Source organism: Schistocerca americana, chromosome 3 (genome assembly GCF_021461395.2).
Source record: "Schistocerca americana isolate TAMUIC-IGC-003095 chromosome 3, iqSchAmer2.1, whole genome shotgun sequence".
Taxonomy (NCBI): domain Eukaryota; kingdom Metazoa; phylum Arthropoda; class Insecta; order Orthoptera; family Acrididae; genus Schistocerca; species Schistocerca americana.
Window position 1 is genome coordinate 421,376,751 of NC_060121.1, and position 23,544 is coordinate 421,400,294.

The 23,544-nt window shown below is 44.7% G+C and overlaps 1 protein-coding gene across 4 annotated transcripts in view; it reads left to right on the top strand.

Moving 5' to 3' along the window:
- LOC124607491 (eukaryotic translation initiation factor 5B) overlaps window positions 1-23,544 on the top strand; it is a 426,670-nt gene that overhangs the window by 336,987 nt on the left and 66,139 nt on the right. For all 4 annotated transcript variants that reach the window (XM_047139867.1, XM_047139864.1, XM_047139868.1 and 1 more), the window contains exon 20: window positions 14,552-14,713. In XM_047139867.1, the coding sequence (XP_046995823.1) occupies window positions 14,552-14,713 (162 nt within the window). The remainder of the gene's footprint in view (window positions 1-14,551; window positions 14,714-23,544) is intronic.

A 23,544-nucleotide genomic window follows, 5' to 3' on the forward strand; every position in this document is an offset into this window, starting at 1 on the left:
ATGTCCTTGAAAGGGACCTGTATGGAGTCTGTGGTTTGATAGTGTGGGGTGGGATTATGATTGGTGCACGTACACCCCTGCATGTCTTTGACAGAGGAACTGTAACAGGTCAGGTGTATAGGAACGTCATTTTGCACCAGTATATCCGCCTTTTCAGGGGTGCAGTGGATCCCATCTTCCTCGTGATTGATGATAAGGCACGGCCCCATCGAGCCGCCATCGTGGAGGAGTACCTTGAAACAGAAGATATCAAGCGAATGGAGTGGCCTCCCTGTTCTCCAGATCTAAACCCCATGGAGCACGTCTGGGGTGCTCTCGGTCAACGTATCGCTGCATGTCTTCAAACCCCTACGACACTTCAGGGGCTCCGGCAGGCACTGGCGCAAGAATGGGAGGCTGTACCCCAGCAGCTGCTCGACCACCTGATCCAGAGTATGCGAACACATTGTGCGGCCTCTGTACGTGTGCATGGTGATCATATCCCATATTGATGTCGGAGTACATGCGCAGAGAACAGTGACGTTTTGTAGCACATGTGTTTCGTGACGGTTTTCTCAAGTTATCACCAATACCGTGGACTTACAGATCTGTGTCGTGTGTGTTCCCTATGTGCCTATGCTATTAGCGCCAGTTTTGTGTATTGCCACGTTGGGTGGCACCACATTCTGGAATTATACTTAATTTATGAGCACGAGTGTAGATGTCTGACAGGCCTGGCCACGATTTGCGCTCCGCGAGTGCAGCCCAATCTGCTCAGCACTCCGGCTTTCCCCACAGCCGCTCTGTTCCGAAAAGCTGTGAGCGAAACGGCTGTATACCGGAGGCTTATCGCGGGTGTATATTTTCAACGTTTTTCTGCCAAAGCAATAACGTATTACGTAATTAATTAAGTAGGCTACTTTAGGTACTGCTGGTACACAGTGAACAGAACTAGCTGTAAATACTGGCACGGTAAATACTGGCATTTAACATGATATTGTGATGTTTAATACACATGTCACTTTTAGAACATGCACTGTAAGACAAACAAAAAGTCGCACCACGAAGGAGTTACACAAATTGCTTACAAATGGAGATTCATACAGGTGTCGCCCGAAAATGCAAAACTGTAAACTCCGGCGGCTGATAAATGAATTTGTGACATTACAGCATAATTTCTCCAGACAGCTGGCAAGGATAGTAAGTAGGGGTCACGTCGATACCAGGACATAAAGTCTCTGCGAATTTAATTCCACATGCTCAGTTGGACAGTAACTATGCCTCGCAGACAGGGGCGTGAACAATATATCCCAGTGTCAGCATTTGAGGGAGGACGTGTAGTTGGGGTCAAAGAAGCCGGTCGGAGTAGTCGGCGAATAACTCGACGTTTGAATAGGAGAGATGCTATTATTCGACAATGTTGTTAAGAGTGGGTGAACCTTAGCTGAACACAGCGTCAAGAAGGTAGCGATCGACCTAGAGAGATGAAAGAACGTGAGGACCGAGCAATTGTTAGAGAGGCACTCAGAGCCCCGGAGTCTTCATTATCATCAATCCGACGTACAACTGGTGCTTCAGTGACCACTAGGACCGTTAATAACTGGCTCACAGAGAAGGGGCTCAGTTCACGGCACCCCTCGTGGCGGCTACCTGACCTGTGTGCACCGACAAGCTCGTTTGCAGTGGTGTCGGGCATATTCGGCCAGGAATCTCATTAACCAAAGTAGAATTGTCTTCATTGATGAGTTCTACTTCGAATTGAGCCCTGATGACCAACGAAGATGCCCCAGTCAGCTCTGACATACAAACCCGACATTTGCCCGCCATACGGCTCGACAACCGTGAGTGATGTTGTGGTATCTCTTTATATTCGATGAATTATTCTGATACAATTCTACCCTTGAATGACGTTTACTAATTTTCTATCTTCATACTCGCAGAATCCATGCGCAAAGTAGTTTCATACAATAGCTATGCCTGAGCGCATAATTATTCTTTGTAGTACTCTCTCTGGTGGTTGTTAGAAAAAAGCTTCCGAGATTGTCTTCGTGCCGATTAGCCTGAGCATTGTTTGAAGAATTGTAATCTGAATATTGAGATTTATGACAAAAGATAACTGATACGAAATTGTACGATTAAAAGGGAAATATATATATTGCTCCTTCATGCAAAAGGTGTGCAACAATTTACATTATTTGACATTTGAGAATTAATGATATTCATCGATATATTGCGTAGTTGTTAATTAGAAGGGGAATTTCCGAAAGACTGGATACGAACCTGCATTTAATAATTCAAGAGCTCCACTACTTCTTCGGAAGGTTAAACTTCATCAAAGCCAAATATCCGCTTGATCTGAGGTCTCCCGACTGATTATACAACGCTCCCAAAATTACGAGGCATTTTATTTGTACAGATTAGCAGACTGCCGCAAGGCACGAGCCTGCAGAGAAGAAGAATCATCGCCTGATTTCATTCTAACAAGTAAAATTTCTGAATCATTTTTAGTGACTGCGTTATGACTCTGTTTCCTATTATTGGTGGGCCTGTTATTGGAAGTTACACAATTCCGTTGATTTTGGCCCCTCTGCACTCGACTTTATTGTTGCACATGCTGGTGTAACACGCTGTACTGTTTCGATTTGAAGACTCCGTTGGTCTTCCCTTTTTTTAACTTTTTAAGAATGACAAGAAACTGTTTGATAAAACAGAAGCAATAGGACAATAAGTGTTTGGCTGTTATTAGCCTTACGGTTGAGTGATACATGCTAACGTTCTGTGTTTAACATTTTGAATCTTTTGTAAGTGTTTAAAATCATTAGATAGTTTTTACGTTAAAAATGGTTAATGCTGAATTTTATACTAAATAGATAACATACGGTTTGTGAGTATAATCTTTGAACATTTAAAGCGAGTTGCCGATCTTTTCAACGCTTGAAAATCTTATCAAGACCCAACTGTATGTTTGTGCAGCTATCTTCAGACACGTCTTCGTTATTGATAACCGCATCATCTGCAAAAACTTCGAGATTACTGTTATTATTGCCTCCAAGCTCTTTAACATACTGCATGAATACTGAAGGTCCCAACACACATCTAAGTGTTAGAAACTGTAAATACTTACGACTGTTGAGAGTCCATCAATAAAACTGGGACCAGGGATGCGACTGTTGAAAATCCCGCATCACAAGTTCGCACACCACGATCGTTATTTACCCTCTTATCTCGACTAGCGTGGATTTTCATATGACCAGGAGTGTGCATATTGCAATAACTGATTTACCCATGGTTCGTAAACGATGCTTTACGCGCAAGCAAAATGTTACACAGAAACGCCTTTTGGAAATCTGGATTCTCCTGCGTCACGTACACTGAGGTGACAAGTCATGAGATACCTCCAGATATCGTGTAGGCCCTGCTTTTGACCAGCGTAGTGCAGCAGTTGGACGTGGCATGAACTCAACAAGTCGTTGGAAGTCCCCTGCGAAAGTATTGGGCCATGCTGCTTCTATAGCCGGCCATAATTGCGAAAGTGCGGCAGGTGCAGGATTTTGTGCATACATTGATCTGTTGATTATGTCTCATAAATTTTCGAAGAAATTAATGTCGGGTGATCTGCGTTACTAGGCCATTGGCTCGATTTACCCACAATGTTCTTGAAACTAATCGCGAACAATTGTGGCCCGGTGACATATTGTAGTGCATTGTCATCCATTGTTGTTTGACAACATGAAGTTCATAAATGGTTGCAGATTGTCTCAAGAGTTACGAAAAATGACAATTTCCAGTCAGTTATCGGTTTAATTGTTCCAGAGGGCCCAGTCCTTCCCAAGTAAAAACAACCCACATCTTTACGGAGCCACCTCCAGCTTGCACAGTGCCTTCCCTACAACCTGGGTCCATGGTTTCGCGGGATCTGCTCCACACTCGAACTCTACCATCAGCTCTTACCAACCGAAATCGGGACTCATTTGATCAGATCACAGTTTTCCAGTCGTGTAGGGTGTAACAGTTATGGCCACGAGCACAGGAGAGCCGCTGCAGGCGATGTCATGCTGTTAGTAGAGGCACGCGCGTCAGTAGTCTGCTGTCGTAGCCCATTACCGCCAAATTTCATCGCAGACGTCCTAACGGATATGTTGATCGTACGCCCCACATTGATTTCTGCGGTTGTTTCAAGCAATGTTGCTTGTGTGTTATCACTGACGAGTTTACGCAAACGCCGCCGCTCTCGGTCGTTAAGTGAAGGTCGTCGGCTACTGAGTCGTTCGTGGTGTGAGGTAAAGCCTGAAATCTGGTATTCTCAACACACTCTTGACACTGTGGATCCCGGATTATTGAATTCCCTAACGATTTCCGAAATGGACTGTCCCATGCGTCTAGCTGAAACTACCATTCCACATTCAAAGTCCGTAAGTCGTACGGTCATAATTACGTCCGAATCCTTTTCACATGAATCATCTGATTGCAAATGACAACTTTGCCAATTCACTGCTCTTTTATATATTTTGTACGCTACACTACCGCCATCTGTATGTGTACATGTCCCACGACTTTTGTCAGCTGCAAATATCAGCCACTCGTAAGATGATAAAGCTACCTGTGTTTCGTACAAAGGGTCATGCACAGATAACCGATAACCACCGGGGTCCTGCCCTATCACTTTATTCTTGAAGTTAAATCATGTTAAATTCACGGGAAAACAATTTTATCAACAACACCTACGAAACGCAAACTGACAGTGGAGCACACAAAGCAGGTGTGTCAGTTTTAACTTGTTAGTACACTACACGGTCAGTTAGGGTTTCGTACGTGGTGGTAAATAACAAGTATTCGCATAAATTCGACGTGATTTTGCTTACAGTAGAAGGTGGTAGGGCAAGACGTAAGTGAATGTCTATCATCCGTTCATGGACCTGTTGCATTGAATCTGTATATAGGGTGTACATGAAGTCCGAGAACACTTTCAATTGCCGGCCGGAGTGGCCATGCGGTTCTAGGCGCTACAGTCTGGAACCGCGCGACCACTACAGTCGCAGGTTCGAATCCTGCCTCGGGCATGGATGTGTGTGATGTCCTTAGGTTAGTTAGGTTTAAGTAGTTCTAAGAGCTCCGGGAGAGAATACGGAAAGCGACTGCCACAGTCGATGATGCCATGCTGGGACGGGTATGGCAAGAACTCGTTTACCGTATTGACGCGTGCCGGGTCACGCAGTGTTCGCATATCGAAAGTTTCTCTTCAGAATGCAATATGTGTGACATCTGCACAATGTTTAGTTCTTGTGCAATAAATAATTGAAAGTATTGCCGGACTTTATGTGCCCTCTTATTAGATGTGATTGGTTTTTGATGATGGACTGTGTGCCCCGAAACCATCGTCAGTGTAGCCTGTGAAGTCTGGAATGTTTCACACATCAAATGCATTTCGTCTCTGGGTTACCAACGTCAACAACGATAAAGAGATGAAAATCATTTCGTTATTTCTTTTGTTTCTCTTCTGTCTTCCCCAGTAGGTTTCTCGCCAAACTGGCGTTAGATTAAAGCGTGGCCTGTAATTCGGCCGGGGTGTCGGGGGCGTCTAGAAGTTGCTCGCCACGTGTTTATGGGAGCGCACGCTGCAGTGGTTGTGGAGGGACCCCCACAGCTGGTGACACAAAAGGCAGGATGTGTCGCGCTGCGCGCGGCCGGTCGGCTGGTTCGCGGTTCCAGGCAGCGACACCTGGCCCACCGCGCCGCGCCGAGCCGCGCCGCCCCGCCCCGCCACAAAGCTCGCGATTCACAACAACGGCCGCCATTCATGCGGTTATCGGCAGGCCCCTGTAGCCTACTTTCGCTGCGATAAGGGACAAGCATCACTCTTGGACCCCTCGGGACACAGATCCTGTTGTCCAGGAATGTATTACGGCTCCAACGCCTGCCAGCAATATTGTGCGTGACACTGGTATTGTCAGAGGTGTTCCAAAAAAATTTAGAATCTTTATTCACTGCTGATAATTTGGGATGAAATTAAAACGTAATAGCAGTACGTGCGTGGAAGTATGTACTACTTACATCGTAGGATTCGTCTCTCAAGTGTAGGCTTGTTGTTTGTCAGCCAGTTAAACAACTTTAAGCTTGAAACTTCCTGGCAGATTAAAACTGTGTGCCGGACCGAGACTCGAACTCGGGACCTTTGCCTTTCGCGGGCAAGTGCTCTACCAACTGAGCTACCCAAGCACGACTCACGCCCCGTCCTCACAGCTTTTCTTCCGCCAGTACCTCGCCTCCTACCTTCCAAACTTAACAGAAGCTCTACTGCGAACCTTGCAGAAGTAGCGCTCCTGAAAGAAAGGATATTGCGGAGACATCGCTTAGCCACAGCCTGGGGGATGTTTCCAGAACGAGCTCTGCAAGGTTCGCAGCAGAGCTTCTGTTAAGTTTGGAAGGTAGGAGGCGAGGTACTGGCGGAAGTAAAGCTGTGAGGACGGGGCGTGAGTCGTCCTTGGGTAGCTCAGTTGGTAGAGTACTTGCCCGCGAAAGGCAAAGGTCCCGAGTTCGAGTCTCGGTCGGGCACACAGTTTTAATCTGCCAGGAAGGTTCATATCAGCGCACACTCCGCTGCAGAGTGAATATCTCATTCTGGCAACTTTAAGCTTTTCTAGTGTCATAGGCAGAGCTTAGAGTTGCAATCTGTTGAAAGTTCTGATGGTATTAAACTGTGTTGCTACTTCTTCTCAGTCTGGGCCATAAGATATCAAACTGTGCCTCGGTTTTGGTGTTTCCTTCTAATGGAGATAAAGATACGTTAATGAATAGATTCGCGCTGAGCCTTCGTAAGAGAGGACGACAGTTCTTCAAAGAACCCATCTGGCATAATAGCCTACGTGAAAATTCTTAGTTACACGAGGTCATACGAGAAAGCTCCGTAAGTTTGAATTTTGCGCGCAAATGGTTACAAGTGCGCTGAAATACCGCTGCGTCTCGCCTCATACAACCACTTTGAATGAGTTTGGCAAGCGGCTGCGAGCTGAGTGAGTTTCTGTAGTTGTTAGACTGTTACCATTGCCTCGGTTCCGTCAGTTTGCGGTTTGACGGTAACTGGCCTGAAAGAGCAGCCTGTCTGTATGAAGCCTTGTTTCAAACTAGGGAAAACATCTGCAGAATCGCACCAAATCAAGCATGCGTTTGGAGATAACGCTCGCAGACTTAAGACTGATATAACCTGTCTGTAAAATAATAGCGACAACGCCTTGTACTGGGTAAAGTGCCCTTTTTCCAGCAGAACGCCGTACCTGCCGTACAGTGTGATATGTTAGGTGCAGATGTACAGGACTTATGAATCAGTTTCTCATCTAGTAGTTATTGCAGCGTGCGCGCAATACAGAGATCTGTTGATATGTGATGCGGCGATGTAAGTGTATTTTGTCGAAGTGCATTTCTTGTATTAATTATATTAGTTACTAATTTCTATATTTCGTATATTGTTAACATATTTAGTGAAAGTGAACCCTCACAGCCGTGTCTGAGACACCTGCTCGCTCTTCAGATTATCGTCTTGCTAAACAGACAAACATCGAGCGATGACGATGATCTTTCGATCGTCTGTCAACTGACATCACACCAGAAAAATCTCAAAAGGGGATCTGACTTTGCAGAATCATAGCCAGAACATCCAGGACCTCTGCGACACCTAGGGAGTAAGTTATTGTACACGGGAATGAACAGTGAGAAAAACTGAACATGAGATGGATCGCGACGAAGTTTGTGTTACTGCTGCTTTAAGAGGATCCAAATGTCATTGAAAGTTTTTTTTTCACTGATGACCGAATTTGGGTTTATGCCTCCGATCCTGAAACTAAGGGGCAATCGGTACAATGGAAAAGCCCTCCTTCAACTGAACCAAAATAAAAACTCTTTAGTTCAAGAGTAACATTATGTCCCTACTGATCGGATTTCATTGATGCGATAGTCCATAGAGAGTTTGTGCCTGCTGGACAGACAACAGTAGAGATTGTATCGTAATGTTCTGTAAAATGTTTGCACTTGTGCTGCAGGAGAAAAGTCTACAGAAGGGGTGTGCGAAAGATGGGTTATGTAGCAAGACATGCACGACCATATACAGCGTACATTATTTACGGATTTTCGATTGCACTAAAATGACAGTTATACAAAACTGATATTCACCAGATTTAGGACAGTGTGATACCACCCTCTTCCCCAAGACGAATAATCAGATTTGAAGTTCGGATACATGGGCCACCAGGACCACACTATCGCATCTATGACAGATCTGCAAAACATACAATCACGCTGTATTCGAATTATGATCACGAACGTAAGCACAGGATTGTCACTTCCAGATGGATCTACGCTTCCAAAATGTGTGAAATATAGGTTTTGACAGTGTTCCATTGTTGTAACAGTTTCTTTAGGATTGGCAGACTTTCAGAAACCAATTTCAAATAACCTAAAATTATTAGCAGACTCGCTGCCGACGTTATTACCCAGCCGTCGGCGAGGATGACATTAATCGGTGAACCCAGATCAGCTTCCTGCTCTCCTATGCTTGTGAAATAGTTTTCATACTCAACCCATTTTCCAGTTGGCCAACTTTATCACACGGCTCTAATAGCACTAATGCGTTCAAGGTATTTCAAACTTCCAGAGGTTTCAGAGAGGACTATCCAGTTTGACGTAGGAACCCATGTCCGGAAACGTCATCCAACGACGCCACAGAGCATCCCAGTTACAGGCGCTGCCGTCCGTAAATGTCTGCATATAGAGAGTGATTCCGTAATGATGTTTCCGGCGTTCAACGGGGATCAGGACGGATAAATGTATCAATTTGAGATAAGGGTCTCTGGTGTGGAAAGGAACGAGTCGAAAGTTAGCAGCGAAAATCATACTGATCTCTCTGACAGTGGACTGCATGTACCGGTACTGTTGTCGCTACGAATGGGGATATGACACTTTCAGAGGTGGTAGTATGGTCCAAAACAAGGAAAAAATCCTAGTAATGGGTTTAAAATGACTGTCGCTATACATCTGAAGGTACGTCTGCAGAACACAACAAAGTGTAAGTTCTGAAGTATTACCCGTTTAAGTGGAAGCTACAGTACCTCAAAAGCGAGTAGAAATATGTGCCAGAGACCTTCGTCTGTTTGCATTAATATCAGATGGACGATTTCGCGCTTCATGTTAGGAGCTCGTAAATTTCGGTTCAGTACAGGGAAAAGTCTCGAATATTTTACCTCATCCTGCGACAGTAGCACGCAACATTGAAAGAGAATCCACTGAAATACGGGTCAGAATGACGCTCAGCATTGTTCAGGCTGTAGGTGTGAATACATGTACAGGTACAGTAGATATGCGGAGATACATAATACATATCTTAAAAGTTGTTACCCATCTATTGCTGCGTACTTTTTCTGTCAAGATTAGGCATTGCACAATATGATATTGATGACAACTCAAATTTCTAAGAAGAAAGAATCTGATGAATTTATTAAGAACTGCAAGCAGGAAACATTTTATTTATGAGTAACTTCCGAGCATTTCAATAAGAGTTTGTCGTTGACCGAGTCGCTAATATACGCAAGGCATGCTATGTGTTAATTAATGTTAACACTAACCATGTACATATTATCCTGTAAACAGACCAGTTCCACATCATTTCGGTTAAAGAATCATTCATATGATCTGTGGAACTGTAACTAGCTTTCAGCATTATGCGTGCATTACAAGTGTTTCGAACACAGTCCTTAAACATATTTTCGATTAGACGATTTGAAAAATAGGTTGCTGCCGTTTATTTCACAACATACGTTGCCAAAGATACTGAGCGTTTCATGAAGAAAACTTATGACATGTATTGGATGAAGATGGGCTTGAAGCAAGAAATTGATGCTAAATGAAACATCGCGTAATTAGACTGTATGGTAAAAACGTGGAAATGCTTGCGGAGAAGAGCGTCTACGAAAAACTTGCTGGTTGCTACAACAGTAATGTAAGAGAACTCCTGATATTTTTAGAGCGATTCAAAGAGGCGACAGAAGCATTCGAAGGCATGGAAGTATCCTACAGTTCAGTTTCTTTTTATTGGTGTATAAACCAAAAATTCATTATAACAAAGGGCCTGTAGGATCAATAAATATTTGATTAGGGCCGCCTAGACAGTGTTAGCCGTGCTCACAAATCGGAAAATGAAGTTTCTATTTGCAGGCCACGTCATACACAGTCTACCGGTGACGCTGACTTCCATTTAATTTGAATGGATTGCAGTGGCGACGAATGTTTAGCGTTTCAGCCTCAAATGTGACTTCCGAAAGAAATTTGTCTGCGTGGAACCTTATCTCTGACATACGAAGCAAACTTGATCGGACACGAGTCGATGATATCCTGGCAATTCATTGTCATTACAATGCTTATTGAGAATAATTTGGAGATAATTCTGTTCCTGTTAAATTTCTAATTTCCTTTACCTGCAGTACACCCAAAGTGCTGCGCCTTCCCAATACCTCTCGTACTATATTTATCGTCTAATCTTAGGGTACATTTTCTTGACGTAATGGGAAACCCATTGACACTGGGTTGACTATACGAGGCGCATGAGGAAAATAATGAAACTAACAACACAGAGTTGCCATATCGCTCGCAGTGTTGCGAGCGATCTGGCAACGCTTTGTTGTTCTACTAGTGTAGCCCGGTGTGTTCATCGTATCCAGAATCCAGATGCTCAGTCAGAGTTTCAGCTCACGAAGAGCGCTATCAGCGAAGTTACGTTTGTGTTGTGTGTTAAGAAAATGGAATAGCTGACTTCTGAGCAAAGTTATTTCATCAAGTTTTTTTTCCAAACTTCGGAAATCCGCGAGTGTGGCCCTTGAAAAGTTGAGGATAGGCTTACTTGGAACATTACCTATAAAGAGCACGAACGTCGCTCACAGAGATCTTCAACTTCAAAAACCGACGAAAACATCGAACGGGTGCTTACTCGTGAGAGATCAGACCTCCAGGACAAACTGTCAACTAAGTGCATTGCAAAGATGTCCTTGAAAGGCTCAGGAAAAAGGTGAATCGATCGAGACCTCATATTGCAGACAGGTGGTTACTTCCATCGCCAAATTTTTGACCTCAAAAGGCGTTAAAGTTGTTTCACCCCCCCCCCCCCCCCCACCCCCACTCACTTGGTCTGAGTTCTTGTGACTTTTTCCTTTTCCTGAAATAGAAGAATGCCTTAAAATGACGTCAGTTTGGGGCTGTGGAGACCATTCAAAAGAATGTGACTGATATGCTAAAGGCCCTACCAGTTGAAGCCTTTCAGCGCTGCTATCAATTGTGGGAACGACGACACCGAACAATTTTGCTGGGGGGGGGGGGGGGGGGAGGCTGTCTAATTGCTTTTCTTACACTACTCGTAGAACTTTAACAGCAGCATTTAGCATGCAGTATGAAGGCTACCGAAAGTCAACTATGCTCAAGTTAGAGAAGGCCAACTTCTACAAACTAGAGAACTACACACCTAACGGGGTACTGTGTTTTTCATCTTTACTGTGTTTATCTTTCGCACTATTGTAAGACATACTTAGATGTAAGAAATGCCGCTCTAGTACGATCCGCTTCTCAAGCTTTTTCGAGAAACAGAACTTCAATTTGACGAGTCTGGTGACTAACATAGATTGCCGCACTTGAATGTGCGTAAAACAACTGCCCAGTTTAAAACCTGAATGATTAATACCGTGACCGACCATCTCGGCATTCACCAAAATTCTGAAAGTTTAGAGGTTTTATTTTAGAGTTTTTGACCGCATCCGCATTACAGCACCGAGCGAGGTGGCGCAGTCGTAAAATACTACCCTCGCAATCAGGACTGCGGTTATTCGAATCCCCTTCCGGCCTTCCATATTTAGTTTTTCCATAGTTTAGGTAAGCCGATTAAGGCAAATGCCAGAAGCTTCCTTTGAAAAGTACATTGTCGCTTTCTTTTCCTTAGCTTCTACAATCCGAGTTAGCGCTCTGAATCGAATGACCTTGTCGCCGAAATTACGTTATACTCTTAATTTTCATTCCTTCCTTATTACATCGCGGTATTTCTTTGTATGCCCTTGGATACTCTGGCTTCTTTGCTTGTTTGAATGAAATTGTTACCGTTTATGTACAGTAGTTTAAAGATCAGACTTCTTACAGTGAAGATGTTTATGGCAAAGAGGAGCCTGATCGATGCAGCTTTGTGGCCTTCGTCGATCTCTCCCCAAGTATTGGCGTCGAATCTACTGGCAGCATGGACTATAAACAGCCAGTAATACATGGGACAGCCTCTTGTGCTTGTAGCACACTCAGGCTTGGTCTTAAACTTGTAGACTGGCTGTAAGATATCCAGGCTGCCCGAGAATTAATTGCAGTTTGGGAAACGCTAGTAGAATACATACAGAATTACACATGATTATTCGTTTATTGTTTACTTAGCCTTAAGAGATCAGGGCCTTCATCTACATCTACGTGATTACTCTGCTACACAGTAAAGTGCCTGGCAGAGGGTTCAGTGTACCAGCTTCAAGCTGTCTCTCTACCGTTCCACTCTCGAACGGCACGCGGGAAAGACGAGCACTTAAATTTTTTTGCGCGAGTCCTGGTTTCTCTTATTTTATCGTGATGATCATTTCTCCCTATGTAGGTGGTTGCCAACAGAATGTTTTCACAATCGGAGGAGAAAACTGGTGATTGAAATTTCATGAGAAGATCCCTTCGCAACGAAAAACGCCTTTGTTTTAATGATTGCCACTCCAGTTAACGTATCATGTCTGTGACACTATCTCCCCTATTTCGCGATAATACAAAACGAGCTGCCCTTCTTTGTACTTTTTCGATGTCATCCGTCAGTCCCACCTAATGCGGATCCCACACCGTACAGCAACTCTCTAGAATAGGGCGGACAAGAGTGGTGTAAGCAGTCTCTTTATAGACCTATTGCACCTTCTAAATGTTCTGCCAATGAATCGCAGTCTTTGATTTGCTCTACCCACAATATTATCTATGTGATCGTTCCAATTTAGGTTATTTGCAATTTGTATTTAGTTGAATTTACAGCCTTCAGATTTGTGTGACTTATCGCGTAATCGAAATTTAGCTGATTTCTTTTAGTACTCATGTGAATAACTTCACACTTTTCCTTATTCAGGGTCAATTGCCACTTGTCGCACCATGCAGATATCTAAATCATTTTGCAAGTCGTTTTGATCATCTGATGACTTTACAAGACGGTAAATGACAGCATCATCTGCAAACAATCTAAGACGGCTACTCAGATTGTCTCCTATTTCGTTAATATATATATCGGGAACAATAGAGGGCCTATAACACTTCTTTGGGGAACGCCAGATATTACTTCTGTTTTACTCGATGACTTTCCGTCTATTACTACGAACTGTTGATGTATCGCCTTTTGGCTTTTGTCTCGGGTTCTTTGGCTGACATTTGTTTGACGATTTTTGTGGCGTTTCACCAGCATGATTGCCGGCTTTGTCAAAGCTCCACCCTCCATCGCGGGTTACAGGCTGGAGCTCTGTACCCCATCATCAGTCTGCAACACCACCAGGCGTCGTTTTGTTTTGCAGTTGGCATGAGGACCTGGCCTATTGTGTGTAGGAAATTAAGCACAAATTTCACTGTATGTGGGCTGCTCTATTCTGTTCGAACCTGTGTTTTTTCAGTACTAGGCCTCATTTTGCAAGTATGGGAAGAATCAGTTTCGCAGCATGGCAGAGTACTATTCAGTGGTTACAGTGGAATAGAAGAGAAATGAAGCTGTGGTTGCACGGCCTAGCATAGTGACCAACACCCATTTTCCTTGTATGTTTTTTCCGTGTGCTCTGTTTGAATTTTTTTTGTAGTCCTGAACTGAATACTCTGTTCCTCTACAAAGCAGCTTGAATGAAAGCAAGAGTCGTCTGAAAACCACCTTTGCATAACACAGCCTCTACTTCCAATGCTCAATTTACAGGCTGTGGCTATTAGTTGACCATTTACACGGGTCTTAGGAATTGCACATTGGTGATATTATAGCTTGACAACATTCCTGGCCACACGAATCGCACCATGTGTTCACCTACGTTGACAGCCACTGGAACATGCCAGCGCTTGCAGCAATACATTTCCAGGCCATAAGAGTTTACACAGAAACACTATGATCGCGAAATGGATGGAATGAACAGATGCGGGATATATACCAGAAAGTTGAAACACGATTTTGAATATATAATTTAAAAACAATTCTTTCGAAAATTGGTAAGAGCAGTATGAAAAGACTGTATACTAGTTTCAACCAGACTTACAATCATATTCAAGTTTTTGGTTACTTGTAATGCATACAGCAGTATGAGGCATCCACACTTATAAACTCAAAGTGTAATGTACTTTGACTGATGCCATGGAAGAATGAGCATTGTGAGTGAGCAATTAAATAAAAAAATAAATATGTTGCGTGCTATAGCTTTTTACTTCCATTCACACTCACCCCTCCTACTATTACTCCTGCTGTTTTTCGTTACACTCATCTGTAATATTTTGTCTCACCTCTACTTTATTGTTGTTGTTTCAGTTTGTTGACTTGGGCATTGTTACAACTATTGAAGTAAACCATAAAAATGTGGAGAGTGCACGCAAGGGTCAAGAAGTAAGCATCAAGATAGAACCAATTCCCGGAGAAGCTCCGAAGATGTTTGGTCGTCATTTTGATGAGAAGGATTTCCTAGTCAGCAAGGTTAGTACTACTACATGACTTAATATTGTACAACATACCATATACTTAAATTAAGGACACATGTTACCCAGAACTGTCGTAACATACTCATTGGTGTTTTTTTGCTCCATTTATATTGATTGTTTATTCAGTTTTTTGAGTTATAGAATATTTATTAGATGTCAAAAATACCAGCTTAGTTACTAGACAGATCTGACATCAAAACTGGTGAAGTATGACTGCTGTGTCAGGTAAGTCCTTGTAATGAATGTCAGTTTAGAATGGTTTGACACGAGTGAAGGTATTCAGAAAGCAAGCTTGCATACTCTGTGACTGAGATAGCGGTAATAACAAATATGAAGAGACTTGCCCTGAGCCTAAAAGGCTGATAGTGAACTGAAGATATGGTAGAGGGAAGCTAATTGCCTGAAATGTAAATTATTGAAAAACGCATTGCAACTAATGAACATCACATAAGACAGATAAGTTGTTTCCAAGGAGGAAGTATGCTAGAAATATTTTTACAACTAAAATATCACTACAAGTTTTTAATATGGTACAACACACTGAAGCAGAAAACATTCTGTAAAACTCAGAAATTACCAGCTTTCCTTGATAAGGACAAGAAACTTCTGTGGTTTGCCAAATTAACAGGGAATAGAAAAGTATCTTTGCTGAATACCTACTTTGTTAGTCCTTATTTGTAAACTGGAGAAGTGAAAAACATAATGATTGCAGTGTATTTTGTGAAAGGGCCTCAAATGGTGCAGTGTATTGGTGTGTTGCAATGTATCTTTGTCTATATATACTTCACAAGCCACCTTATGGCGTACAACTGAGGATACTTAACACAATCTGATCAAAAGTATATCAACATCTACTAGTGGACATTAATGTGGTACATGTCAACCTTTGCCTTTATGGCAACATGAACTGTACCGGGGACACTTCCTGTGAGATGTCTGGAGGGCTGTGGAGAAATGGCAGCCCATTCTTCCTAATTAACAGAGCCAGAGAGGTCCTTGGATGTCGAGGTTTGGAGCAAAGTCAATATTCTAACTCATCCTAATGGTGTTCTGTAGGGTTCAAGTCAGGACTCGGGGCAGGCCAGTCCATTTCACAAATATTATTGTCCACAAACCATTGTCTCATACATGCTACTTTATGATAAAGCTGCATTTGTCATTCTCGCACAATCGGTCATCGTCATCATCTAACTGTTCCTCTACTGTACACACTACACAATGCTGTAAAATGTGTTAAAGACCCCACACCGTGACACCACCATCATATCCATACTTGACTGTTGGCACTACACATACCTGCAGGTAACTTTGTCCAGGTATTCACCAAACCCAAATCTTTTCATCTGATCTTGACAGGGTATAGCGTGATTCATCACTCCACTTCACTCATCTTGAGTCATTGCTCATTTCGTGTTGTCCACTGTCCAGTGATGTCACTTTTTACGCCACATCGTCACTCTTTACACCACATCAACTGTTGCTTAGCGTTAACTACAGAAATATGTGGCTTACGAAGAGCTTTCGATCATTGTAAACCACTCCTATTAACTCTCAACACACAGTAGTCATGCTGTTTGGATTGCTGGTAACAATTTGGGGATTATGATCGATTTCTTTGGATGATTTCATGCGATAGTTTACAACCACTGTCCACACTGCTAGATGGTCCTTATCCGTCAGTACATATGATTTAGCTGTGGTCATTCCTTCATGTTTCCACCTCACAGTCTTATAACCAACTGTGAACTTTATTGATGGCTCTGGAAGGGTTAATTGTCTCCAATAGACCTGTTACTCAGGTGACATCCAGTGTTAAACTAAGTTCAAATTCACAGTTCTCTTGACTGACCCGTTCTGTATGTTTGCTTTTGTACAGACATTGCAGCACTCTCCACCTCCTTTTATACTGGTAGATCCTCCTCTTGTGACAGGAAATGGTCAATTCCCCTTTGCATAGGAGTTTCCGAATACTTTCGAGCAGGTAGAGAATGTACTGCTGTCATTTCTCCCATTTCCTATTCAATTTGCAAATGGTTTACGGCGAGAATGGTTGTTGGTAAGCATACATGTGGCCCGAATCTTCCTAATTGTACCTTAGTGGTCTTGTCCGAGGTGTTCGGGTGGATGAAAGCAATGTATTTGAATTGTCAGAACTTAAACTATAGACCACACTGTGATGCAAAAGACCTCTCTTGCTGTGTGTGCTGCTCGAGTTGGCTGAACATCTCCATGAAGAAGATGATGATTGGTTTTTGGGGTGCCCAAGTGTGGTCATCATTGCCCATACAAAGCCCCAATTTTTACACAGTCCATTTTTTTCACAATCCAATCTAGTCACTGTCACAAGTGATGAAGATGATGACGATGAAGTGATGAGAACAACACAAACACCCAGTCCCTGGGCAGAGAGAATCCCCGACCCAGCCAGGAACTGAACCTGGGGTCCGTGATCATCTCCAGGATGCTTTTGTACTTACTAAATTAACATGTAATAAAATGTACTGTTCTGATTTTAACCTTCCCTACTTCCACTGTCATTCATATGTGGTACGGATCCTAAACTGATGAGCAATATTCCAATATTGGTTGAGTGGGTGTCTGTCAGTCAACAGACGAGGTCGGCCTGTATACTTTTGTGCTGTACTTGTCCCTTCAGGTTTCCTCTTCACTATCACATCAGAAACAGTGGACCTGAGAATGTTTAGGAGTGTGGAAATCTCTCGTACAGATGTATGACACAAGTGACACCCAATCACATGACCACATTCGAAGTCCGTGAGTTTTGCGCAGCACCTCATTCTGCTCTCTCACGATGTCTAATGACGACTGAGGTCGCTGATACAGGGTACCCGGCCGTAGGTGCCAGCACAATGCACCTAATATGAAAAACGTATGTTTTAGGGGGTGTCTGGATACTTTTCATCATATAGGGTACTAAAATACACATGTGATGTCTTCATATCTACAGCGTCTGCTGCTTTGAACAGCGTCGCTCATAGATGAATAATGTAGCTGACCTATTATCAGTAGTCCATGAGGAAAGGTCCCAATCTGTCACTTTCCAAATCTTCTGTGGTTTTCTGTAGGAAAAAATGCCGAAAGTACGCAACGAATACAGAAAGCTGAGAGACCTTTTAGATTTAACATTCGTGCATCGGTTTAGGTATTAGGGCTTCTTCTGGACGACAGACTATCCTTATCAAACACGTTAATCATATTGGTACAAAAACAGAAAAAGCTCTCGGTGTTTCACTTGCTGCCAGTCGAGCGTAGAGAGTAGCCCAACTGGACATCCTCACCATCTTGTTGTACAGAGTGATCATCTCTGAAATGGTCTCAGAAGTTTTCTTTTAGCAAATTCTTTATAGCATATACTGCAAAAACTAAGTGTACTTCAATAATTGGCGATTAGGTAATGGTGCCTAGAAGCATTGACGTCGCCACGAACTTGCACCCTTCTAGTAGGAAGTGAAGATTTGCCTCTTGACACCTGTAGAGAACTACTACCTAAAAAAGATCCGTAATAATTAATAATCCTGTCATGGCTAAACCTCAGCTTTTGGCAGACAGAGGATACCCAGAAGAAAGCAAACTTACACAATTGTTAGTGATAAGCTTCCGTTGCCTCACATTCGTATTTCCTTTGACACGGAAGTAAAGATTATGAAACAATAGTCTCCCTCTTTGGGAGTATGTTCCGTACCTACGTCCGGAGATGGAAGCTTGTAACTGTAAGACATTGTTTCTCTTCTTTGCTTTCTATGCTGGAAAAAGTCCCTGTCCTCCCTTTGTCCTTCTTTCTTCCTTGCCTCTTCTCTTCACATTCTTCTCCGCTGCGTCGTTTGAGACCTCTCTTCTTCCCTTTCTTTTTTCCTCTTTTTCTTTCCTCCTTTTCTTTCCTCCTTGCGCGTGTCGGAAGGCCGACCCACGCGTAGACGGTGACGGGGTATCGCGTAATTCCCCGCCCTGGGTAGACAGGTAGGACACGTATAGGTACAGGCCAGGCCCACGGAGGGGTGATTATCCGAGCTGGTACCTTCTAACGTACCGATTGGTCCCTCCGTCCGTTTCTCAGGAGGTGTAACCTGAGGTGTGAACAATCACCTAAGGCGGGAGTGCCCTCAGAGAGGGCCCCCACGAGGAAGAAGCGCGCCATCGGAGACGCTGGTAATCATGGGGGATACTTCCGCAATGGTTTCCTCTACGTCTACAACTTCTGCTCACAAGCGAAAGTTCTATGAGTCTCAGCCACGCATAATTCTTCCATCAGTGCCACAGTTCATAGTTGTTTCTCGGTCTGACGAAGGTCAAGACTTCTCCACAGTCAACCCTTTCATTATTCAGAAAGGTGTCAACGCAATTGCAGGTCCTGTAAATTCTTGTTCCCGATTACGAAATGGCACCTTGTTGTTAGAAACAGTCAGTGTCCTCCAGGCACAAAAATTTCTCCTAACTCATCTGCTACACACCTTTTCTATCAGGGTGGAAGCGCACTACACATCTGCTACACACCTTCCCTATCAGGGTGGAAGCGCATTGCACTTTAAATTCATCACGCGGGGTGGTTTATACATGCTCACTCGACGGATTGTCCAACGAGGAAATTCAAAATTACCTGTCTGACCAGGGCGTAACGGCTGTACATCGAGTCATGAAAAGGGTTGACAAGGACTTGGTACCAACCCGTACTCTCTTCTTGACGTTTGACAGAGTTCAACTTCCATCGAACATTAAAATGGGATATGAGATAATTTCAGTTCGCCCTTACACCCCCAACCCTACGCGTTGTTATCGGTGCAGAGGTTTAATCATTCCAGCCAGTCGTGTTCCAATCCGGCCAAATGCGTTACATGTCTCAGGGATGCCCGTGAGGGCGATTGTCCACCTCCATCCCCTCGTTGCATCAATTGTGTGGGCGACCACGCTGTTTCCTCTAGATATTGCCCTATTTTCAAAGATGAACGAATTATTCAGGAAATCCGAGTGAAGGGAAAGATGTCTATATTTCCTGCTCGTAAGATATTCACCAGTCGAAAGCCCACTGTGCCCCCAGCAGGTAAATATACCACTGTCCTTGCATCTCCTCAACCTACTGAGGAGGCAGCCACTCAGACTTGTGATCTCACGTTTAGTGCCAAGGTCGTCAGATCGGCTCTGAGCACTATGGGACTCAACATCTGTGGTCATCAGTCCCCTACAACTTAGAACTACTTAACCCTAACTAACCTAAGGACATCACACACATCCATGCCCGAGGCAGGATTCGAACCTGCGACCGTAGCAGTCGCGCGGTTCCGGACTGAGCGCCTAGAGTTGGTAGACCACCGCGGCCGGCGTCGTCAGATCGGCCAGCGCAAAGATCGCCCGTTCAGCCTCCCCACTATCACCTGTTTACTCTACGGTTCACCCTTCATAGGCTCCTGCTAAATCACGAGCCCAAAAATCGGACGCCCGGACTTCCAAAAAAGAGCCTACTCGCGAAGATTTTTTACATTCCCCTACTTCACAACCATCGATTCCTCCCTCATCTCAGCGTCCAGTTCCAAGAACGCTCATAAGAAATAAAGTTCATCTCCTCCTCCGCCACGGCGTGTCTCATCTACAGCGCCATCCGACGGTAACCGCCCTTGGCCGTCTTCCGTGTCGCCGAGGCTCACCGCTGGCGGCCGATCAATCGGCTGATCGTTGGTGGCAGGAGCTGCCCCCGAACAACGTATGGATCAGGGTCTTCCGTGCCTTTGGCAGAATGCCGTTCCACGCTGTCGGCTGCCGGCTCTCAGCGGTCGTTCAGGTGACAACAACTGCGGTAAGATTCTTCCCTTTTCTGTCCACCCTATGTCAATTATCCATTGGAATATCTGCTGCATTCGAGCCAATCGGGATGAATTGTCGATCCTCTTACGATCCTACTCCCCAGTCGTCTTCTGTCTTCAGGAAACAAAGCTGCATCCCCACGACCACTTTGTTTTCCCTCATTTGCAGTCAGTCCGGTTTGTTTCCCCCCACCCCCCCTCCCCTCTGTTGATGGCACTCCGGCACATAGGCGACATGATTCTTATCCCTGATACTGTCCATTATCACCCAATTCCCTTAAAGAGTTCCTTCCAAGCTGTCTCTGTCCGTCTTTCCCTTTCTGGATACACCTTCTATCTTTGTACCATATACATTCCATCGTCCACACCGATGGCAAGAGCTGATTTCCTTAATCTCGTTGATAGCCCCCCCCCCCCCCTTATTTGCTGGTTGGGGACTTCAATTCCCACCACCCGCTTTGGGGATCTCCACGACCAATTTCTCTCATTTCGACCTTTCGGTCGGTACTGTTCAGCTAGCTCTCCACTTTGAATGGTTCGCTATTGCTGATACACACTCGAGTGACCATTTTCAATGTATCCTTAGATTACAACCACAACTGCCATCTATGCGCCCAAGACGCTGGAAGTTTTCCTAAGCCGATTGAACACTTTTCTCCTCTCTAGCGACATTCGATGACCGTCCCTATCCTCGCTTCGACGATCAGGTCTCTCATTTTACGGAAGTCATTCTTACAGCCGGCGGAGCGTTCAATACCTCACACCTCCGATTTGCCCCGGCGCCCCCTAGTTCCTTGGTGGAACGAGGCGTGCCGTGACGCAATACACGAGCGGAGACGTGCTCTTCGCGATTTCCGCCACCATCCTACGTTGGCCACCTTTATCCGCTATAAGTAGTTACGTACGCGATGCCGTTGCATCATCCGCGATGGCAAGAAGGCAAGCCGGGACTACTGTACCAGTTCCTTTAACACCTTCACTCCCTCCTCAGTAGTTTGGAGTCGAATTCGACGGTTATCCAGTACGTCTAGTTTCTCCCCGATCACTGGGCTCACTGTCGCCCATGATACCTTTGTGGACCCAGTCGCAATTTCTAACTCATTGGGTTAACACGTTGCTGAGATTTCAAGCTCTTCAAATTACCCGCCAGCCTTTCTCCCGAAGAAACGAGCAGCGGAAGTGCGACCTCTTGCTTTCTCCTCTCAAAATAGCGAAAGCTAGAATACTGTTTTGTCTATGCGGGAACTTAAGCGTGCACTCTCTTCTTCTCGCACTTCCGCCCCAGGACCGGATGGCGTCCACGTCCAAATGTTGCTGCATTTATCATAGCTTAGTGTGCGTTACCTCCTTTGCCTTTATAATCGAATTTGGGCCGATAGTACCTTCCCCAGAAGATGGCGTGAAGCTATCGTTATTCCTGTCCCGAAACCTGGAAAGGACAAACATCTCCCCCCTAGCTATGGCCCCATATCTCTCACGAGTAGTGTATGTAAGGTTTTGGAGCGTATGGTTAAAAAATGGTTCAAATGGCTCTGAGCACTATGGGACTTAACTTCTCAGGTCATCGGTCCCCTAGAACTTAGAACTACTTAAACCTAACTAAGGACAACACACAACACCCAGTCATCACGAGGCAGAGAAAGGAGCGTATGGTGAATTGCCGTTTAGCCTGGTGGCTGGAGCCCCGAAACCTTTTAACACCTGCGCAATGCGGTTTCCGAAAGCATCGTTTTGCAGTTGATCATCTTGTTGCTCTCTCCACTTATATCATGAACAATTTTCTCAGGAAACGCCAAACGGTAGCAATATTTTTTGATCTGGAGAGAGCATACGATACCTGTTGGAGGACATGCATCCTCCGCACACTGTTCTCTTGGGGCTTTCGAGGTCGGCTACCCCTTTTTATTCGTGAATTTATGACAGAGCGCACATTTAAGCTGCGGGTAAACACTCCTCTCTTCCCTCCTTTCTCCCAAGAAAATGGGGTGCCCCAGGGCTTCTTGCTAAATGTTGTACAGTTTGCCATCGCCATAAGTCCAATTATGGATCGTCTCCTTCCTGATGTCTCGGGCTCCCTCTTTGTCGACGGTTTTGCTATCTGCTACATCTCTCAACGGACCAGCCTTCTTGAATGACGTCTTCAAGGATGTCTCGATCGTCTCCACTCATGGAGCATCGAAACCGGCTTCCGATTTTCTCCCAGTGAAACAGTCTGTGTAAATTTTTGGAGTCGTACGGAGTTTAATCCGCCTTCCCTACATCTAGGCCCTGTCGACCATCCGTTGGCGATCGTCGCTAAATTCCTGGGACTTATGTTTGACAGAAAACTGTGCTGGTCCTCCCACGTTTCATATCCTCCGGCTCGCTGTCTGCGATCCGTCAACACCCTCCGTGTTCTGAATGGTACGTCCTGGGGAGCGGACCGAGTGGTGATTCTCCTCCTGTATCTCGCCTTAACGTGCTCGACATTGGACTAAGGCAGCCTAGTTTACTCCTCAGCTCGGCCGTCTATTCTTCGGCGTCGCGACACTGTCCACCACCGTTGATTGCGTTTAGCGTCTGGAGCTTTTTACACTAGCCCCGTGGAAAGCCTTTATGCTTAGACTGCTGTACGCTGTCCAATCGGCGAGCTGTCCTTCTGAGTCGTTACGGTAGTCATCTGTCTTCCGTGCCTGCTCATCGGGCCCATGCCCTTTTTTGTCGATGCCTCCTTGGATTTAGGGTATGCAGGCCGCTCTTCCTCTCTACTACCACCGGGAGTCCGCTTTTGTCAACTGCTATGTTCTCTTTCCTTCCACTTACCTAAAACTTTCTTGACAACTGGGGATACTGCACCACCTTGGCTTCGCCCCAGGACCTGCCTACTCCGTGACCTTTGTGAGCTTCCCAAGGATAGTACCCCTCCTCTCGTTTATCGTCGGGCATTTGCTGCTCTATGCGCGCAAATGGAGGATGCCACATTTATTTACACTGACGGCTCAAAAATAACGTTTGGTGTTTGGAGTGTCTACGA